Raw genomic sequence first — 22401 nt, forward strand, 5'->3', positions numbered from 1 at the left:
AAAAGCATATTATCTTGAGTTAAAAAAACTGTATCAGATACCCAAACATATGAACTTACTTTGTACTCAAACACAGACATGAATTCAAACCAAATAATTCTGCACCCCAAATACAAACATATGAACTCCACAAACACTAACTCCAGACATCCTATATTAATTCAACATTCTAATCAGTCCCTTGATGTCCATGTAATCCAACTCCTACTTTTCAAATTATCTATAAATAGTGATATTTGATAAGCTTTGGAAGACACGCATTGGACAAAGTTCATGAAAATTGAAGAAAATTGAGAACTTAAAAAAATTTGTTATTTTATAGTTTGTTTATTTTATATTATGTTTAATTTATTTAATATTATATTTTATTGGTATATTCCTTACGTTCGCAACAAAGAAATAATTATTTCCTAGTTTCTTTCATTCTAAACCCTATGTCACCTTCAGGCACCACCTCCCAACTATAACCAGCCGCAGCACGCCGCGTTCGCCCCCACCCCGCACGCCGCCGTTCGCCCCCACCCCGCACGCCGCTCCTGCTCGACGACGTTCATTTTTCAGATCCCCAAGGTATCCTTGCAATCAAACATCTCTCTCTCTGGTAGCACAATCTTCAATCGCAAGCCCCGATTATCCCTCCTATCTATTCCGTCTACTCTCTCGATCGGCGCCCCCCATCCCCCCCCCCCCCCCCCCCCTCCCAATCTCACTCACTCGGCCTACTTCAAGGTTTGTCTTTTTTAGGTTTTGCTTACTTATGATTGCTTCAATCTCGATTGTATATATACACTGCTCAATATATATCTCGCATAGTTCCGAAATGTTGTTCGAATGACTAATATCAATGAGTAACGGTGATTCGATGGTTACACTCGCAGTTTTGTTTATTACTGATGTATAGTATAGACTTGAGATAATCTGCTATTTAATTACTTTTTTCTTGTATGAGTATTGTGGATTTGTCAAATGGAAACCACGGCTGTTTTCTTTCTTGACATTTTGGGTATTCTCTTTGCAAATCTTCTCTATGTAGAAGATTATCAGCTGTACACTTTAGTATCAGAATACTCAAATTGCTTGAGATATGAATGGTAACTTGTCACGAACATTTCTTTGATGGCTCTATTATTGAAGCAGCTTCTTTACTTTGTCTGAATGTGATCTGATTCTAATAGCCATAGTATTCACCTTTGCATTTAGATTTGATGATTTCCTTTTCTCTTCATTTCGATAAACTTCTATCTTTTATTGACGTTGCCTGAGATAGTAAGCTTATAACATTTGTCTTTTTCTATAAATGATCCTTCCCCATTGTTCTCCCTATATTCGCTGTACTCCTGTATATCAGTAGATTTAATTTTCCGAGTTTTGTGTTTCAATCTTAATCTTGAAGCTTCAGCTACCACATCATCCCTTGACAACCGAGTTTTAAATTTTATATATCAGAATCGAGTCTAAACTTTACCTTGCTCCTGTGTTTTTTCCCACAATCTTAATCTTGAACTCTTAACAAAATTCAATAAGGGTCATAATATAATAAACAGCTTAGAAGGAATTTGTTTAATTCATAGTTGCCACTTATCTAGAATTTAATATCCTACGAGTTTGCTTGAAACTCAAATATTGTAGGATAAGGTGGATTGTTCTGTGAAATTAATCGAGGTGCGTGCAAGCTGACTCAGATACTAACGGATATATAATAAAAGGATTTATTTGTTTATTTATGTTGTGGGGGTGTTTGGAGGGGTAATTTGGCAACCATATTGATGGTTTTGTGGGGGTGTTGGGGCTTTATAGCAGCCAGCCTTGAGGACCTTCAGAGAGTGATAGGTGGGTCGGATGGCTTAACATTGTGATAAAACTCGGTTTATATATTTACAACCAAGGAAGCTGAGGCTCCTCCCCCCCCCCCCCCCCCCCCCCCCCCTAAATTCCTATTTTAAGGAAGGGCAACCTAATAACAAAATGAAAAATGACAGAAAGGAGAGAATAATCCTAATAACAGAAAGATCCCTAGTCTCCACAAAATCGCCAACTCATTTTGCATTACATCACTTTGTCCATTCTGCCCTTTACCATGTTTATTCTTCTTTTGGACGTGCACTTTTTTGACCCGGGGTTTATCACTACCTGCCCCCCAAGAGAATCACCTTGTCCTCAAGGTGAAAGTTAGGGAACGACTTAGCATTGAATGTGCCATTTTCCCACGTAGCTTCTTTTGAGGACATGCCATCCCACTGGACTAAAACTTTGAAATCAGCAGGAGAGACCACAGTGGTGCCAACTTTTCGAACGTCCAACACTGTGAGTGGTTGAGGATGCAGTGTTGTGTTATGCTGCCATGTCTGAGGGGGCGATCCTTAGTAGGATAGACCTAATTGCCTTCTGTAATTGAGACACATGAAAAACCGGATGAAAATTTACGTGGGCCAGGAGATCAAGTCTATATGCCACTAGGCCGATTCGTTCATTGATCTTGAAAGGCCCGATGAAGCGAGGAGCCAATTTTGGGTGTTTGTGGATGAACAATGTGCCTTGTTGATATGGTTTAAGCTTAACATATACCCATTCATTGACCTGGGATTCCACTTCACGCCATTTGGCATCCGCGTAGGATTTCATCTGTTGTGTTCATTCAAGCGTGGTTTTTAGCTGATTCAACATGTCATCTCTTTCTTTCAAAAGGGCATCTATCTCTACAACTACTGTAGTCTTCATAAGAAATTAATGGGGGCACCAGGCAACCATATACTACATTAAAGGGTGATTTTTTTAGCAAAGTGTGGTCGGATGTGTTGTAATTATATTCAGCCCAAGTTAACCATTTCGCCCATTTAGTTGGAGTGTCCATTGTAAAACATCGTAGGTACGCTTCCAATCCTCGATTTACGACCTTTGTCTAGCCATCGGGTTGTGGGTGTTATGAAGTGCTTCGTTTCAATTGAGTTCCGGTCAGCTTAAATAATTTTTCCCAAAATAAGCTTGTAAAGATCTTGTCCCTATCTGAAACGATGCTTCGGGGTGTTCCATGTAATCAAACTATCTCATGAAGAAATATTCCAGCCACCGTAGCTGCTGTGAAAGGGTGTCGGAGGGCGATGAAATGAGCATATTTTGATAACCGATCTACCACAACCATTATTGTATTATGGCCTTCTGACTTTGGTAAGCCCTCGACAAAGTCCATGCTAACGTCATCACAAATCATTTTCGGTATAGGTAAGGGTTGTAACAGCCCTGCTGGCGCCAAGGACAAATAGTTAGCTTGCTGACAAACCGAGCAATCCCCCACGAAAGATCGTACAATCGCTTTCATCCCTTTCCAGAACAACTCCTTGAGGCGTTGATACATCCTGACTGTCCCATTGTGTTCCCCCACGGGATTATTATGGAATTCTTGGAGTAAGAGGGGGATAGTAGGGGAGTTTGAAGGTAACACAATTATGTTTTTATAGAGCAGTAGGTCCCCTTTTACAGAGTAGCCGTTTAGGAACGGTTCGCCTGGTATAATTGCCTCCCGAATCATCCTCAATTCCTTGTCTTGGTCGATTTGGCTACGAAAAACATTTGGGTTGACGTTGTCCACCCAACTTAATGCTACTAATTCTACGACTGTATGTACTCGAGAGAAAGATCATACAATCGCTTTCATCCCTTTCCTGAACAACTCCTTCTTGAGGCGTTGATACATCCTGACTGTCCCATTGTGTCCCCCCACAGGATTATTATGGAATTCTTGGAGTAAGAGGGGGATAGTAAGGGAGTTTGAAGGTAACACAATTATGTTTTTATAGAGCAGTAGTAACACAATTATGTTTGTATAGAGCAGTAGGTCCCCTTTTACAGAGTAGCCGTTTGGGAACGGTTCGCCTGGTATAATTGTCTCCCGAATCATCCTCAATTCCTTGTCTTGGTCGATTTGGCTACGAAAAACAGTTGGGTTGACGTTGTCCACCCAACTTAATGCTACTAATTCTACAACTGTATGTACTCGAGACAAAGCATCAATAGCTGAGTTATCCAATCCTTTCTTGTATTCGATGACAAAGTCGTAACCAATCAGCTTCGCCACCCACTTCTGATATTCACCCGCGATCAACCGTTGTTCTAACAAGAATTTGAAACTCTTTTGGTTTGTCTGCACTGTGAATCGGTGTCCTAACAAGGTCGCCATTTCTGAACAACCAACACAATGACAATTAATTCTCGTTCATAAACTGCCTTCAATCGATGTGTTAGGGGTAGAGCATGACTGTAAAAAGCGGTCGGTCTTGTTGCATTAATATAGCTCCTACTCCCACCCTAGACACATCCGTCTCAACCACGAATGGGTGTGTGAAGTCCGGAAGGCCTAACACTGGAATCTCGATCATGGCTTTCTTCAAAGTTTTGAAAGACTTTTGGGCCTCTTCATTCCAAAGGAACTTGTCTTTTTTGAGCTGTTGCATGAGAGGGAAGGCAATGGAACCGTAGTTAAGCAAGAACTTTCGGTAATACCCCGTCAAACCTAAAAAACCCCTCAATTGTTTTACTGTTGTTGGGACTGGCCATCAAACCATAGCTTCAATTTTAGACGGGTCAGCTGCCACCCCTTCAGCCGATATCACATGACCAAGGTACTCAATGCTTGATGTCGTGAACGCCACTCCTTCAACCGATATCACATGACCAAGGTACTCAATGCTTGATGCTGCGAATGTGCATTTTTTAAGATTAGCCACCAACTGATTCTCAGTCAAGACTTGCAGCACCATGGACAGATGATTTATATGTTCATGAACAAAAGTGTTGAATATTAGAATGTCATCAAAGAAACTAATACAAATTTGCGTAGAAAAGGGCGTAAAATGTCGTTTATTATCAATTGGAATGTGGAAGGGGCGTTTCGTAGGCTAAACGGCATCACCAAAAATTCATAGTGGCCCTCATGCGTTTTGAAGGCCGTTTTGTGAATGTCTTGTTGTGTGACTTGTATTTGATGAATCTTAGAAAATATTCAAGTAGTTCATCCACAACTGGAATAGGGTAATTATCAGGAACCGTTGCTTGGTTCAATGCTCTGTAATTGACGTAGAACCTCCAACTGCCATCTTTTTTCCTAACCAATAGAATCGGGTTGGAGAAGGGGCTGGTACTTGGTTGAATAATGCTTGCTGTCAACATTTCTGCCACCAATCGCTCAATCTTGTCCTTTTGAAATTGTGGGTATCAATACGGGCGAACGTTGATTGGTCCCTCCCCTGGTTTCAACTCAATAGCATGGTCGTGATGTCGTAACGGTGGCAGCCCCACAATTGGTCTGAACACTGATTGATATCGTTTCAAGACCTCTTGAATTTCAGGACATTTGCTGATCGGTTCACAACTAAAAGGTTCTTCCGGTAGAATCCCTATTGCATTTAACTCGAGGAGAATTCCTTGGCCTTCCTACATCATGTGTTTCATCATGGACTTCAAGGAAATCTAGGATTTTACCAAACTTCGGTCCCCCTTCAAATGTGCCCTCCATTCACCCACTTGGAAGTCCATCTTCGATGTGCTCCAGTCACATTCAACGTGCCTTAAGGTTATGAGCCATTGGACGCATAGTACTACATCGCACTGCCCAACGGTATAGGAAAAAAATTGTTAATAATGGTTAAATTCGAAAGATTAAGGACCACACCTTTACGAATGCCATTGGTCCAAACAAATTTCCCTGTGCCAAGCATAATTCCGCAACTGGAAGTCAGTGAGCGAGGAAGGTTGAGCGTGTTAACCAACTTCTCGTTAATGAAATTGTGGGATGCTCCACTGTCAATCAACACTACCACATCATTGTCCCCTAAGGTGCCCACCAGTTTCACTGTCTTTGGAGAGTTGAGCCCTGCTAAGGAGCTGAGTGATAGTTCGGCAATTTCTGTTTCCGAGGGATCTATCACCATGTTTTCTAACGTAGCTGGGGTGTGCTCATTACTTTCTGTTCCTAAGCTTTCTTTGACTGTGGGCTCTTCTACCTCTTCATCAGGGTGAATTAACAAATTTAACTCCTTGCAACGGTGGCTTGGGCTATACCGTTCGTCACATCGGTAACACAACCCCTTGTCTTTGTGGCTTTGCATCTTGCTATCTGATAGTCGTTTATAGTTGCCAGCAGGGAATGTTTTACCGTTCATGTCTCGCAATGTCACCAAGTTTGAGGAGACTGTCGTGCTACGACTAGGGTTAAGGGAAATTGTCTAGGCCGGGGATGTATTATTTGAGTTAGATTAGCTCGATGTTGAACCCATCCCCGGGGTTGTTGTGGACCCGGTCACTTTGGAAGGTGGGCTTGGGCTTCTACCTCCCTTCTTCTTCCGGGCATCTTTTGTATCTTCGATCAATTGGGCCATTCTCATTTTTTCTTTAATACCCACTAACTTAAACATCTGCATCTCAACTTGGATATTCTCCTTCAGCTCACTAACGAATTTACTTTCTAATGTCTCGTCAGGTAAGTCCTTTAATGGCCCCGAGAGTTGTTCGAACCGGCGTCAATAAGCTCTCACTGTCCCTTCTTGTTTCAGGGTAAAAAATTGAGCTCGTCGATCTTCTTCCTTTGTCAGCAAAAAGTGTAGGAGCATCTGCTCTTTGAAATCTGCCCAACTTTCCATCGGTGTCCGTTCTTCCCATTGATGCCACTCCAGCACTTCACCTTCTAAGCACAAGACTGCAGCCTCAAGCTTGTCCTTCTCCAACAAGCGATTGACGGCAAAGTAGCGCTCCACTAGATGGAACCACCCAAACGGATCATCTCCCACCTCTCCTTTGAAAATTGGAATTTCGAGCTTCCGTAAAGGCATGTCGAACAAGGGTACCTCTTTCTTTTCTTTGCCAAACAAGCTCTCTTTCTTATTACTTTCTTCACCTCTGGGTGTTTTCCTTTGTCAGTCATAGTTCGTTCAGACGAGCTAGTGCCTTCCCCCTTATCTGCAGAGTCCCTTTTTTTTTTTACCATGTTTCGAGCACGAGCAACATCTTTTGCTCCATTGTTTTGCCCAAGGTTTCTAATCGTGTTGTCATAACGTTGTCCGTCACTTGTTGCATCTCAGTAAACCGTTGATCCATCCGAGCCTCCATCCCTACTTGTAACAAAGTCAGCTGTTCCTCGATTGCAGAAATTCGTGCTTCCATCTTCTTCACCATTCCCCGATGACTGTTGGCTTTGATACCAAAGTGATAAAACTCGGTTTATATATTCACAATTTGGGCTAAATAGCCAAGGAAGCCGAGGCTCCCTCCCTCTTATAAGCTCTATGAGCTATTTTCAACAAAAGGCCAAAACCCAACCTCCCCCCGGGAAAAAACCTAATAATAGACAGAAAAATGACAGAAAAGAGAGAATAATCCTAATAACATAAAGATCCCTGGTCCCCACATAATTCCCTACTCATTTTGCATTATATCACTTTGTCCATTCTGCCCTTTACCATGTTTATTATTCTTTCGGACGTACACTTTCTTGATCGGGGGTCTATCACATTGTGGAGCATCGTTCCCATCAGGTTATCTCATTCTCGTCCATATGGGATCAAGATAATAGGGTGACATAGGGATGAGGCTACTGACAAGATGATGGATTATCTTGGTTCTGCTACTCTACTTTATCACTTTAGATTCACTATGATAAATTTATCTCAACCCAATAATACAAGTTTCAAATCTGGTGGAGATGTGTGATGTTGGAGCAGAAAATCTTTAACCAAATTCCAATCACAAGGACAATTTGAGGGTGCGCTGATGGGTTGCAAACATGTTGGGTTGTATATATATACCATTCATGTGTGTGATGAGAGATTGGTGGGTTGGGTGGTTGCAGGTTGTGGAATCTCTCTAATCAGGTCGATATGATTTTATAGTAGAAGTTTATAAATTCAACTAATCAATTCCACTCGATGCTAATGAGTAATTATCATATCAAGTTTTGAACCAATAATCTTGTGAGATTTCAAGTGATTGGAATTATTTCCTGCCCATTCTTATTGCTCACGAAATTATAATTTTGGTGATATATTTTCAAAGTTCATTACCAATTACAGTTTTAATGTGTACATACAAGCCTATTGACAATAAACTTTGCTGCTTGTTTAATGTGAACCATCTATATCTCTTCTATTTCCAACATATATGAAATATATCAAAGATCAGTCGACTTAGTACTTGGCAAATTTCATCTTAATAGGTGAACAGGAACTGTAATGGAGGCTAAGTTTTTTCGGTTCCTGAAGATTGTGGGAGTTGGTTACAAAGCCAGAGCAGAAGCAGCAGGACGTCTCTTGTATCTTAAATTGGGATACAGCCATGAAGTTGAACTAACCGTTCCGCCAGCTGTTCGCGTCTTTTGCTTCAAGAACAATGTGGTATGCTGCACAGGGATTGACAAACAAAGAGTACACCAATTTGCTGCTGCAGTTCGTAGCTGTAAGCCGCCAGAAGTATACAAAGGCAAGGGCATCATGTATATCGACGAGGTCATAAAGAAGAAACAAGGAAAGAAGTCTAAATAAATCACCAAGGAGCACAAAAGATCTCACATTGATCTTCATTCAGACACCAATCTGACTGAAATGTATGGGTTAAGAATAATTGGGTTTTTTGTATGCATATTTTTAGAGCATTCCATAGATTAAGCCATGCGACTGAAATGTATTTGCTTCAATGCAATGTTATCCCATTGATCCCATATGTTGAAGGATGCATACCATGCAGGAATTAGAGTTGAGGGTTAACTTCTCCTGTGTTTCAAGTTGTAACGATCATTTTTGTATGTTTAATGGCTACCCATCTTTTCTTGGCAAGAAGGTTAATGCCAATTTTCTTATGAACTTTTGTTTAAAGTTTCATCTAAATTTTTGTTTATCCTTCCCAATCCTCTATGATTTCTTGACATGTTTTCTCCCTGTTAAGAAATGGAAGGATTGACTGAATGAAATGGAAGCTCCAAATTTATATGGGTAAGGAAAATCCATCTCGAGTCAATTTCATGGGCAAATGAAGGTTGCCTGACAGTATACTTTGCTGCTTGTTTAATGATAACCATTTCAATCGTGTTTCCAACAAATGTGAAATACATGATCTATCGAATGCCACTAGACTAAGTACTTGACTGACATATTTGATCTTTAGATGAAATTCAATATTTTTCTACATGAAACAAAGCACTTTTCAAAGAAGACAAACGTTCATTTGAACGAACACATATATTCGACAAAATCTTAGATCAGTTTCTATAAGGAATGAGATACAGAATCGAAGAGACATTAGTCTAACACATAGATTCGGGAGGCAATGTCTTGGACCAACCAATCGAACCCCTCCAATAGCCCCTCACCAGTGTAAGCACTACAACCAACAATTTTCCAGTGCCGTGTTTTGTCCATGGCTTCCAAATTCATTACCTGAAGAATAAAAGATGAACAGATAAGTAGGCCGTGAAGCACTAGTTCACTGTGCATTGGAAAGCATTATTTCAGAATCCCACAGCCCAACCTCAAGGTAATAGTAATAACGTACAACAGGGTGACCAAACTTGAAGTGTCAATTCTAAAAGTAACAAGAACAGTGATCTACAAACATGTGAAAGAAACCCTCCATCTTTTTGCTCTAATTGTGATAGATAATTGGTGATAAAGAACCAATATGCTACTGTGAAAACACTGAAGAATGTTGAACAAATGACCACTAGAAAGTCCTAAAACGATAAACATATAAATNTGTGGGAACTAGGTTTAAGATCATGTTATTACTTCAAAATTCCCCTACAGTTTGCAACCTTTAATGTATGCATATGATTTTCCTAAAATATTATCACATGAGGTGGTAGCCATCATAAAAAAGAGGGAAAGAACTAAGTTGGGCCTAAAGAAACTGCTACATAAAAATTTTAAAAGATCCTATTAAAAAAAAAAAAAATTGAACTTAAAGCTTGGAAGAGGAACTTCTAACCTTAGCAATTTCCTCAGGAGAAAGGGCTCCTTTTATATCCTGCTTATTAGCTAGAATAAGCAATGATGCTCCAGAAAGTCTCTGTAATTTGATCAACAATATTAGTGATGTTTCTTTCTTTACCATCTATGTAAAATTTTATAGAAACTTTGATATCATGTGTGCTTACTATTCAGTTATTACTTATATACTACTTTCTTTAAGTAAGAAACTGATATCATTGTGATAGATAAAGGTAAAAGAAGAAAGGCCACACAAAAACACTGGTTTAACATCAACAAATCACATTTCTGAATTAGTTAGACCATATATCAACTTGTCAAGCTTGCACTTCAAATACTTGGCCGAGTCACGAATAAATTCATTACTAACAACTTTGGCATTTAAACAAACTATAGACTTTATGAGAATATCAAACTGCCTAATTGACGGTTCTATGGTAAAATTTGATTCATATTACAGAAAATGCAAACAGAAAGATTGAGCCTATTATATGTTTACTTCAGTTAAAGAAAACACATAGATATTATAACAAAATCAACATAAAGGAAAAGAAAAATACACAAACTAATATAGAAGTCAAAACTATACAAGGAAAAAGGCAGAGAGAAAATCACGTTGTTATGAAATTGTCAACCAATCTATTTAAAAACAGGGACATTCTAACCTCTTCTTTCAAAAGATTATCAAGTTCCGATTTGCAATCATCCAATCTTCTAAGATCAGAACTGTCAACTACCCAAACTAGTCCATCCGTCTGCTCAAAATAGTTCCTCCAATATGATCTTATAGTCTTCTGGCCTCCAACATCCCATATGTTAAGTGTGTACCTACCAAAGCAAATTGTTAACAGCATATCAAATGTCTTCAGTCTGTGGCTCCAAAATTCAAGTACTCGAATTAGAAATATTCCCCACAAGATCAACGAAAATATCGAATCAGAAATAGACAATCAAGGGTTTAGTGGAGATGGGATTTCTTGTGTGTCATCACCAAAAGCTCTCAGAAAAAGAAGACATGCGAAATGGCCCATGGCATTCATGTTCATTGGCATTTAATTGGTGGAGCTAATTAGCAACTATAAGAGTGAACAGGGTGCATAGCAGATCCCAAAACTTGAACAAGAAAAAGGAAGCTCACTTGTGATAGATGATAGTCTTGATATTGAATCCAAGTGTAGGGCTGATAACACTAGTATCTTCCCCATTGATTTTTAAAACGATGGTAGTTTTCCCAGAGTTGTCGAGGCCACTGAACGACAATCAACAATGGATTCAACTGAATAAGATGCAGAGAAATAGATTGGGAGGGAAAGAGCTATAGAGATAGAGATACAGAGAGATTTACATACACCATAAGTATACGCATTTCCTTCTCTTTCCTTTTAATTTTTCGAATGATACTAAGCAACCCCATTATCTACGCCGTCTCTGCACCGCAAATCTTCCAAACAATTCAACAAACTCAGTCGCAATTACCTCTTCTCGGGTCTACTTTCCTTTGCTTTTCCAGAGAACTCAGATCCGCGCTCCGGCAAACGGATCCCTAAAACCGCCTGTTTGGAATGACCTATGATTTCATATGTTTTTTGAACAGGTAACTCCAAAGTTTCTAATTTGTTATATACTAAAAAATATTTCTATTAATTTTAAATTACAATAAAAGAATTCGCCATTGACAACGGTAGCTGGAAATTACAATAAAAGAATCCCATTAAATTATTTTTTTATATTTAAAAAGGTCCTTTATTTTATAAATTTCTTTTTTCAAAATCTATTTTAGGTAGTTTTTATACACATGATTTTTTTTTTAAAAACAACTTAATTTTTAATTTAATCACCTTAAAAAGTATTCCAAACACATCCTAATACATCAAATGATTATTACATAAACAGTTAGCCACAAACATACCTTGAAGCATCCAAGTGAGTGAAATTGAGAAGTGCTAAGGCAAATTATGTTCATTCACCACTCTGATTCACCTTTGTAAAATGACGCGGATAAAATATGATGTCTAGAGTTCATATATTTGTGTTTTGAGTGTTTGGGTATTGAGTTGGGCTTAAATCAAATAATCTTTTTTAATAAAATATGAATCACACTTTCTTTTACTATTAGTTTTTTAAATTAGGAATTTTTGTAAAATGAGTTCTATGGTTAATTTTTTATCATGCATTTCTTTTTAAAAAAAAAAAAAAAAAATTAAGCAATCATTTTACAAATTTCTACATGCAATATTTCTAGTTAAGTTGAACAAAATTATATCGGATTATTTGAGAATAAAACAAAATTGGATTTATATTGTTAACTGAAATTTTCTCAAAATGTAATTATATTATAATTGTTCTATTAATGTCCTATTATATAGTTGACAAAAAAAAAAATGGTATCAAAAGCTACATTCTCCAACCTAGTCTAACTAAAAAAAAAAAAGAAAAGAAAAGAAAAAAAGAAAAAAAAATCCTATTGTATTTCTGTTGCAAATTCAATTAACCTAGGAGTCCTAAAGTATTACTTATACGTCAAAACATTGGGGGATGATGGCCAGATAATGGAGAACTCAACTACTTTCAAGCTTCTCTTCTAGACTAAGCTTACCTACACAAGGAAGAACCTTTGACGAGAAGCGCAAAACCATAGGATAGAAAAAGGAAAAAGAAATAGCAGAATTACCTTAGCAATTGGTGGGGGATGAAAGTGAAAGGCTGACACTCCCTCCCCATAAAAACAATGGTTCCCAATAGTCTGCATAGGTAAAAGTATGCTCCTCTTATAATTTAATGGCATGTCACTTGCAGGAAAAAATTATACTTCTATGAGAACTGAAAAAGTTGATTATGATAGCACAGAGTTATCAATATCTCAAAACGATATATATCAAGTAGAGATGAAGAGTCCATCTCTTGTGTTCAGATTGCAAGCTCTGGATAATTTGGAGGATATTGACCCTCTTTCTTCTGAACAGATATATTAGTGTTTTATACTATGGTAATAGATTGAGATTGAGACGGCAAAAGAACATGTCTACTGCATCAGCGTTGTAAATTGAAATGGCTTAAAGAGGAGGATAAGAACACTTGTTTTTTCTACCGTTTTGTTGCAGCTCGCAAGAGAAAACATTCGATTTTAGAAATTCTCTCAAGAGATGAATGTAGTTTATTATCCGCGGGTGAAATTGACAAAGAATTTTTGGATTTTTACTTGAATCTTTTCAGCAAGGATTTGGCTCCACGTTTTATCCCCACCAACCTTGATTGGACTCCTCTTAGCCCTTCACAAGCTACCAACCTCGAACGCCCTTTTACTGAGGAAGAGGTTTTTAATTGTTGTTTCTTCTTTGGGCTCCTCTAAATCTCTTGGTCCCGATGGTTTTACTACTGATTTTTTTTTAAATTTTTCTGGTCTGCTAACAAGTTAGTCATTATGTCCATGGTCAATGACTTTTTCTCCTCTAGTATCATCAATGCATCTTTGAATGAGACTTATATTTGCTTGATCCCTAAAAATATTTTATTCAAAGACTATTTCAATCTCATTTCATGTGCATACAAAATTATCATTGGGGTGCTTTCTAATCAATTAAAACCTGTTCTCTCTCATACTATTGCTGCCAATCAACTTGCTTTCATGGTTAATAGACAGATCTTGGATGCCTCTTTAATGACAAATAAGTTAATTGATGATCAGTTTTCCACCAATAAGGCAGGTGTGATTATTAAATTAGATCTTGAGAATGCTTTTGATATGATGGATTGGAATTTTCTGGATGTTGTGTTACAAACTAGGTTTTGGGGTTGTCTGGCATTGGTGGATTAGAAGATATGTTGCTAGTGCAAACTATTCTATCATTCTTAAAGGTCATCCTCGTGGGAAGATCATTCTATCTCATGGTATTCAGCAAGGAGATGCTCTTTCTCTGTTTCTCTTTATCCTGGTTGCTAATTGCTTGAGTCGCCTCTTAGAACATAACTCATCTCGGGGACATATTATTTCTCATCCTATTGGTACTTCTTTTCTCACTTTACATCATCTTCAATTTGCAGATGATACCTTATTATTTTCTACATCAGATCATTCAACTTTGCAGAATTTGTTTGATGTGGTTGGCATCTTTGAGAGTGCCATTGGTTTAAATATCAATCTATCTAAAAGTGAGCTGCTTGGTATTCATCTTGTTGAATCTAATTGTCAGTGGATGTTGAATACATTTGGTTGTAATAGGAGTTCCTGGTCGTCTTCTTATCTGGGTTTTCCCCTTGTTAGAAATTCTAAGTTTATGGCTTTTCGGCAACTTGTTGTTGAGAAAATTAAATGCAAGCTCAATAATTAGAAATATGCATACATCTCTAAAGGCGACAAATATACTCTTACTAAGGCTACCCTGTCTAATTTATCCACTTACTACTTATCATTGTTTTGTGCTCCCAGCTCTGTCATTTCTATGTTGGAAAAGATGGTTCATGACTTCTTTTGGGAAGGCTCTCATGATAAGGGTGGTATGCATAATGTGAACTAAGAGTCTATCCAACGTCCCAAATTAAGGATGGTCTTGACATTGGTAATTTTAGTCATCGTAATTATACGCTTATGACTAAATGGATCTGGCGTTTTATTATTGAGCTTGATGCGTTATGGCGGAAAGTTATTGTTGCCAAGCACCGTTTGAATGAGAGAGGTTGGCCTTCTTCTAGACATTGGGGCTCTCATCTCTCCCCTTGGAGGTATATTTCAGAATATTGGGTTGATTGACAGTCGTGTCCATCGACGTATTGGTAATGGTTCTACTACTTCTTTTTGGATGGATTCTTGGTTCAGATGTGGTATTCTATTATTTACTTTACCCTGTCTATTTCACCTAGCCCTTCACCCTAATGATATAGTTGTTGATGTCTGGATTGTCGAAATTGAATTCTGGGATCTTCATTTTCGTCTTAATCTTAATGATCTGAAAATATCTAAATGGACTATATCACATCATCTCACTTTTGTTAGATTTTGCCCCTTTGTTGATGTCTGGATTTGGCGTTTGGATTCTTTTGGTTATTATGCTGTTAAATCTCTTATGGTTGACTTGCACGGTTCTATTTATCCTCACCGGAAGGATTTCTACCATGTAATTTGGAAGGACTCCTACCTAAAGAAGATTAAAATTTTCTTATGGGAGCTCAACCTTGGAGCCATAAATACAACTGACCGATTGCAACGTTGTATGCTTTACATGCATCTCTCCCTCGCTTGGTACTATATGTATTGCCATAATTCTGAGACATAGGGTCATTTGTTTGCTTACTGCTCTGTGCAATGTTTTTAGGCTCTTATTTTGGATACTTTCAGTTGGTCCTTGGTTTTTCCTAGTTCCATTTTTGACCTCTAGGCTACTCTACTTATGGTGAATCCTTTTGGTGGTTCTAGAAAAATTCTTTGGCTGCCTATTGTGTGGAGTTTCTTTTGGACTCTTTGAAATACACTAGGTGAACCTTTGGAGACATCTTTTACTTTTGATTTTTTTTTTATTATGTGCTTTCTCATGCGTTTATTTGGTGTAATACTGAGTCACCCTTAAATTCATATTCTTTACCCTTTTTTCTCTCCCATTGAAGAGATTTATTGTAGTTTACTATTTCATTCATCAATAAAATATTTCTATTTCTAAAATAAGTAGAGATGAAGAGCTTTATGCATTATCCATGACTCCTTTGGTAAGAAATTATTACTTTGTATGCATAAAACATGAAAAATACAAGATAATGCCGTATGCAATAGCTATCACCAAAGTTTGTGGTTACCTATTGTTGAAGACTATAAAACTTTCTGCAAGATGGCCAGGTGAGAAAGCAAACGAAGTATTTGGGGTAAGGAGTTGGTTATTATAGTCATAGATTATTATAATTGGATTTTAATAGTTCGTGTTTATGTTGTAGATTATTTGTTTGAGTTATAATAGTATGTATTTGAGGTATAAACTATTTTAGTTTGAGAAGAAAATAGTAAACATTATAACAGAAAATTAAAAGAAAATATGAATGCAAAATAATAAAAACATTAGTAAATAAGGGGTTTTGAAATAGTGTTGATCATAACTAATTGAGAACTAGAAAATAGTATTTACTATAGTAAGAGAATGAAAATAGAAAATGATATTTTATCACCATGTTTGAAGAATGGGAATATCATATTCTAATACATTTCATATTCTCACTCATGGAGGTTTTCCATAACCACCCCAATCGGTGAGTTTTTTATTTCTCCATTTTCAATGGTTTTTCTCTCTCTTTCTTTTTATGTCTTCATTTTATTTGTTTTACTTCTTTCTTGATGTTATTTAATTTATTTAAATTTTATAAATATGTTTAAATTAAATTTATAATTAATTTTATTAAGAATAATACTAATATAATAAATTATTTTGCTATTATGAATTAATATGAAAACCATATTCTTTTAAAAAAATATGAATAATCATAATTATATTTTCTTAAATCTCTTTTTATTGGTAAAATATATTGAGATCACAAATTATTTATTAGAATGGTTAATTAGTCTTTAAAAAAATATTAATTAATTAACTAATAATAAAATTAGTTAATTCTTTTCAATTAAGCAATCTTATACACTTGTACTTCTAGTTTTAATCTATAATTATAGTTATTTTCTTAAAATTAAAAATATTGTTTAATGATTTAAAACCAATTAGTTATATCAACTTCATTTGTATATATATATATAAGACTTATTATTAACCTTAGCTAATTAACTCTTCAATTAACAAAACTACATAAGAAAAAGATATTTAAATTGATTACCAATATTTTTTAATAAAAAAATGATAATATAAATGTGTAATATAAAAAATTTAATTAATAATAAATGTATTAAACTGGAGGTGAGTAAATAAATTTAATTAAATTTTAATGGATTAAAATTAATTTAATAACTTAATGCAATAAAAATAAATTAACAAACAAAACTTAATTATTGAAATTAATCATACTTTATAATGGTATAAAAATATAACACATCCTATTCTCATTTCTATACATATCCAAACAGAATCAACTTTGATTCCTAAATCTTATTCTTAGACATCCTATTTCTATGTATACTTTATTTCCAAACATCTAACTTTGAACCAAACCAACTATAAAAGTTTATGTCAAAAAACCATAGTGGTCGTGAAAACCCTGTATTTAAAGAATAAACTGGAGATGCTTCATTATCTGCCTCAAACTAGTTTTGCCTCAAACTAGTTCACACAACATGACAATGGATAAAAAGCTTGAGTTACTGAGATCATCGTAGCTTGATATAATTAATTAGCTAAATATAAGCAACATAAATATGAATAATTGATTTCATTATGTTGTCCTTGTCACAATGTCACCAAATTTGTTGGATATGGAAAATATATATATGTGTATATATATCCTTACGCAATTTCTTTCTAAATTTATTGCTTTTCCAGTCATATCTGGAATACGAGTAACATATATAGCTTAGATGTCGAATTTCAAAGAACATCGATGAATGTATTGAAAAAAAGTTCCATTTTGAATTCATACACGATTAATCAACTTTAAGCAATTAGAAATTAAGGGGCCGTTTGGCCCACCAACCTCTTAAGTTGATACAAACCACTTAACTTCAATAGTAAATACTATTAAAGTTTGCACATTTATCGAGTAACTCTATCTTCTCATCTTTTTCTACTTTTCATATTTGAGTAACTCTAATTTTCCCTCTTAATCTATCATTCACAATTATTGGGAACTCCATCTTACAACTCTACATTCCAAACACAAACTTATTAATTCCACTCATTGAGCCAAATGCCTACTAAGAATTAGAAAGAACCATCCTTTCGCCTACTTGGTTTCGGTAACAAATTACGGTAGGCTTGTGTATGGTTATGCAATTGAAACAAAATACAGGTAATAGAATAGTTATTCAGAGAGAATCTTCGTGTTGCAGTAAAAACCAACCAACAAGGGTTTAGAATCCCATACATTTTAAAACTAATCAAAGTTGTCACTTTTTGTTGGATCTCATCAGTATCTTCAAAAAATGTCCTTGCCTAGGGACTTCTGTTATTCCCACAAAAGATTATATTCTAGGCTTGTGCAAGAGACCAGATTTAGCCTTTTAGTTCCTGGTTGAACTAGCCCAAATCAAGTAACAAGATGAATACACGTACCATGTGAAAGCCTTGTTGTTCTCTTTCGTATTCGATTAAAGCAACATGGAAGCCCTTCACACCCCAAGCTTGGTAAATCTTGCATGCTTGAATAAACACTACCCGAACATTTAGATAGCGAAGAACTCGCTATCTAAATCTTTTGTGCCACTAGATAGCGAAGAACTCGCTTGACACCCTGCCAATGACATCAATTGGTTATTTTAAAAACTGACTAAGATGATTCATAAATATAGGCGATGTCAGGCCTTTGTAAGATATTGTAGAGACCCTATGGTACTTCAGTAAACAAGTAGATCAAACAAAGGAGTTCCATACTCGGATGGTGTGGGAGCCGATTTAAGAGAGTTCAGATTTAGTTTGGTAAACAAATCCTCAACATAAATAGCCTTTTGCAATTTCCATAAATAGGTGATTGCAGTGATTGAATTCCAAGAATTCTTAAAGAAACAAAAGACGGCATACCAGATATTGGCTGAGGTCACCCAATATGCTTAACATTCGAGTTCCTATGATTGAGACACCGAAGAGGAAGGTGCACTTTATTGGTATAGGTAGTAACTTTTAATTCTTTTTAAGCCTTTCTTAACCATACTTTCATGTCAAACTCATTAACTAAATTAATCAATATTTATTAACTATGGGTACATTCCACTAAACACCCACAACTACACTCTTCTCACTACAGATATATTTTTGTGTCGAAGATATAGACCAATAATAGCAAGTTAGTCATTCACGAGTGTTCGTAACACCAACTGGATCAATCGTTTTACAATTGGGTTACCCCTATATTCTTAAGTACCAATGTTCCTCTAATGAACAACCTGTTTATGGTTCAATCATTAAATTTGAACCCCTCTCGGGCTAGTGAGAAGGTAGGATATTGCGGAAAAAACACATTCTAATTTTAATTTTACATAACACGCAAAGAATATATGAGACAGAAACAAAATACCTATGATCAATTAAACATAAATATATATAGAAATTAAGAAGAAGAAAAGATTCGAAAAACGTACCCTTAGTCTTTTCACAATTTCCTCTCCAAAAACTTCGAACATGAACAATAAAAAACACAATAAGTGTTAAAAAACAACAGACACCACCACGTTGAGACCTCGATATTCTCGGAGTAGAGAACCGTAGAGAGTTTGTGAACTTCTTTGAATAATTTGGAGAGTGAATGATTTTGTTTTGAGAGAAAAAAAATATTTTTCCAAAACCTTCAACAACTTCAATATTTTCATTACCTTGCAACTCCAACACATTTAGGAGTATTTATAATAGTGCAAGTGAAAGATGAAAGAACCTTTCTTTTCATCTTCCAAATAATAACGAGAGAATTCATTGAAGAAATTGAAAGGTTTATAAGTTATTTGAAGAAAATGAAAGGTTTATGTAATTAAAAATATATGACTAAATATAACTAATTTTCATTTAATTAATATGTACATTAATTAACAATCTATTTTATGTAATTAAAAATATGCATGTAATTAAATAAAACTAATTTTTATTTAATTTAATTTAATATTATAAAAACAATTCCTCTTAATTATTTAATATGACTCAAATTCATATTAAGTTTGATATTTTCTCTAAAATTATATCTCATATAATTTTGTATAAATAATTCCCTTTATTAATTTGAACAATTCAAATAACAAATTAATTCAATTCTCATTTTTATCTCAACTGAGCTAACAAGAGTACCTTATGGAATTATAGTTTGAATCTCCAATGGTACTTGAGTAATTAATCAAACTATTTGATTAAATTAATCAACTTTTATTAACTGTCAGTCACTCCATTAAAGACTAGCAGTTGCACTCTTCGCACTACATATATATTTATGTGTCTATTGGATATAACCAATCAACGGTGCATTGACTCTTTAGAAATTGCTCATAAGTATAGTTGAGCCAAGATTACTGTTTTTACCCCTGTAGTTAAATCTAACTCCTTAAGTACCATTGATCCCTCTAATGAACAATAAGTCATAGTCCAACTATGACCAAACCTCTTTCGGGCCTTCTTAAGGGAGGAATTTAGCTATAGTCTTTAACTATAGAGAATGAGTGAATTCCTTCTTGTGTAGCTGTATTCCCAACTCCTCAATCAGACGAATCCCTAAAATGGTAGGCATATTGAGTAGGTAAAACTGACCATTCTCACCCATATAAATCAAAGAACCCCTTTCATAAGCATGAATTCACAACTCAATTAGGATTCAGGTCAAGTCACCTATGGTCATCGTGATGAAATGTAAGTCTCATCTATCAACGGTGTTATATAAAGAGACTATACATTTTGTGGTCCGAACTTATGCAAACTCTTTGCATAGAACACCTCTACTCACATGTCTACACATGAATGATTAGGATCAGATCATTTGTAGCACTTTACAACAATTGTAAGGACTAAAAAGCAGGTCGTATTCGTAGTGTCACTAGGATAAGGTATCCAATCTTATCCATCTATTACTGAATGTTTAGGTTATCACTTAAGCATGATACGTCTGTATGTCTCTACATATATGTTTAAGTTTTAGACAATAATCATAGTTTATTAATTTTTGTGGATAAATGCAACTAAATGATAAAGATAATACCTCTGTATTTTATTAAATTAATAAATTATTTGTACAATATAATTACAATTACAAGGCCCACAAGATTTAGGACGTCAACCTCAACACCTTTGTTCAAGTCGTAGAGACGCCACTTAAGGGAACACTCATCTGCTTTCCCTAAAGTCGGGAAGTAGTGAACTCCATCTTGTAATTTTATGTTCCCAGCTCCTTACTCGATATTGTCCCCAAAATGGTAGGTATATTGATTTGACGAAATGGCCACTCTCACCTATGAAAATCAAAAGATAATACTTCGTGAATAAAAGTTCATAATACACTTAAGATTGAGACTAAGTTGCCTAGGTCATCCTATAGAAATAGAAACCTAACTAATCAACAGTGTTACATCTACTGGTTACTATTTCACAGTCCGATCTTATGCAAACTCATTGCATAGGATATCCCCACTTGTAAGGGTGGAAACGGTTTGGTGGTCAAATCGAACCGAATCGAATCGAACCACAGTTTTAAATTCGGTTTTGATATTTTTAAAAAATCTATAATATAGTTTTTAAAATTGAAAAACGATTCGATTCGGTTCAGTTTTAAATTCAATTTTATTCTTTAAATTAAAAACAGATCGGATGTAAATTTTTTTACTTTTTTTGATATATATATATATATATTAGTTAAAAATGGTTCGGTTTGGTTTCAAATTCAGGTTTCGAAATTGAAACTGAACCAAACCGAATTAATTCGATTTCAAAATTTCTTCAAACCGGACTGAACCACATTTCTCAATTTCACTAAGTTTTCGATTCGATTTTTAGAAATGATTCGATTTTTGCGATTTGAATGGCCACCCCTATCCACTTACATGTCACCTACATAAATGCATTGGATCATTGTGTTTGTATCAAATACAAAGTGGGTCGTATCCATAGTGTCACAAGGATAAGGTACCAACATTATCCCTATATTCTAGACCCTTTAGGGTATATCTTGAACATTGATCCCTGTAGGTCTCCACATACAATTCAAGACTCATAAGACATCATTGGATGTTAGTTTATTGGATTTAGGGTTATTAATACAAAATAGAATATAACACAATCAATAACTTTATTGAAATAACATCAAACATTTGTATTGATGATGGTCAATTAATTACATTTACTATCTACAAATTTTAGAGCATAAAACTCAACAAACTCCCACTTGAACTAAAACTCTAGTCAGCGAGATGTACATAATATCACTATCTAAAGCAACGAGAATGGTAAATAAATACAATAAACCAAGATATCCATATACCTATTATATATCTCCCACTTGCACTAGGTTACACAATGTACATGTCTCACAAACCTAGATTCTCTAGATGACTCTCGAATGCTTTAGCTGAAAGAGCCTTCATAAATGTGTTAGCAATGTTGTGCTCCGAAGAGATCTTTGTGACGATCACATCTCCTTGTTGCACAATCTCCCACATCAGATGATACTTCATTTAAATATGTTTTTCTCTTTCGTGGCTGCATGATTTTTTAGAGTTGGCTACTGCGCCACTGTTGTCACAGTATAAGGTGATAAGAAATCCATGTTTGGAACTACTTCCAAATCACTTAAGAACTTTCTGAGCCAAACTGCGTCATTTGCTGCTTCACAAGTAGTT

General features: G+C 35.6%; 3 protein-coding genes across 6 annotated transcripts; 2 read left to right on the forward strand and 1 right to left on the reverse strand.

Moving 5' to 3' along the window:
• Positions 1-419: 419 nt before the first annotated feature.
• On the forward strand, positions 420-8852 carry LOC120073283 (60S ribosomal protein L6, mitochondrial). 4 transcript variants are annotated; one of them, XM_039026028.1, is made up of 2 exons: positions 420-570; positions 8201-8852. In XM_039026028.1, the coding sequence occupies exon 2, from the start codon at positions 8217-8219 to the stop codon at positions 8523-8525; it is 309 nt and encodes a 102-aa protein (XP_038881956.1). In that variant the 5' UTR covers positions 420-570; positions 8201-8216; the 3' UTR covers positions 8526-8852. The 4 variants fall into 4 exon arrangements, with proteins under 4 accessions (XP_038881956.1, XP_038881957.1, XP_038881955.1 ...); XM_039026029.1 differs by having other exon boundaries at positions 456-729; positions 8209-8852; XM_039026027.1 differs by having other exon boundaries at positions 459-729.
• A 336-nt stretch (positions 8853-9188) lies between these two features.
• Positions 9189-11565, reverse strand: LOC120073281 (ADP-ribosylation factor-like protein 2). The gene is made up of 5 exons (XM_039026026.1): positions 11315-11565; positions 11104-11214; positions 10631-10793; positions 9964-10044; positions 9189-9416 (listed from the first exon to the last, which is right to left on the reverse strand). Exons 1-5 carry the CDS (start codon positions 11377-11379, stop codon positions 9279-9281), a joined length of 558 nt encoding a protein of 185 aa, XP_038881954.1. The 5' UTR covers positions 11380-11565; the 3' UTR covers positions 9189-9278.
• Positions 11566-13392: 1827 nt separating this feature from the next.
• Positions 13393-14293, forward strand: LOC120073517. The gene is made up of 2 exons (XM_039026358.1): positions 13393-13669; positions 13749-14293. Exons 1-2 carry the CDS (start codon positions 13393-13395, stop codon positions 14291-14293), a joined length of 822 nt encoding a protein of 273 aa, XP_038882286.1.
• The last annotated feature ends 8108 nt before the right edge of the window (positions 14294-22401 follow it).

This window comes from Benincasa hispida, chromosome 3 (genome assembly GCF_009727055.1).
Source record: "Benincasa hispida cultivar B227 chromosome 3, ASM972705v1, whole genome shotgun sequence".
Classification (NCBI taxonomy): Eukaryota; Viridiplantae; Streptophyta; class Magnoliopsida; order Cucurbitales; family Cucurbitaceae; genus Benincasa; species Benincasa hispida.

What these genes read in the sequence shown, in the direction of transcription:
- LOC120073283 (XM_039026028.1), top strand. Translation starts at nt 8,217, where the DNA reads ATGGAGGCTAAGTTTTTTCGGTTCCTGAAGATTGTGGGAGTTGGTTAC.
- LOC120073281 (XM_039026026.1), bottom strand. Translation starts at nt 11,379, where the DNA reads ATGGGGTTGCTTAGTATCATTCGAAAAATTAAAAGGAAAGAGAAGGAA. An exon ending in GAAATGCGTATACTTATGGT is followed by an intron (nt 11,215 to 11,314) that starts GTATGTAAATCT and finishes ATTGTCGTTCAG; the next exon opens with TGGCCTCGACAACTCTGGGA. An exon ending in CTCCTGAGGAAATTGCTAAG is followed by an intron (nt 9,417 to 9,963) that starts GTTAGAAGTTCC and finishes TTTATTCTTCAG; the next exon opens with GTAATGAATTTGGAAGCCAT.
- LOC120073517 (XM_039026358.1), top strand. Translation starts at nt 13,393, where the DNA reads ATGGTCAATGACTTTTTCTCCTCTAGTATCATCAATGCATCTTTGAAT. An exon ending in GTTTTCCACCAATAAGGCAG is followed by an intron (nt 13,670 to 13,748) that starts GTGTGATTATTA and finishes GTTACAAACTAG; the next exon opens with GTTTTGGGGTTGTCTGGCAT.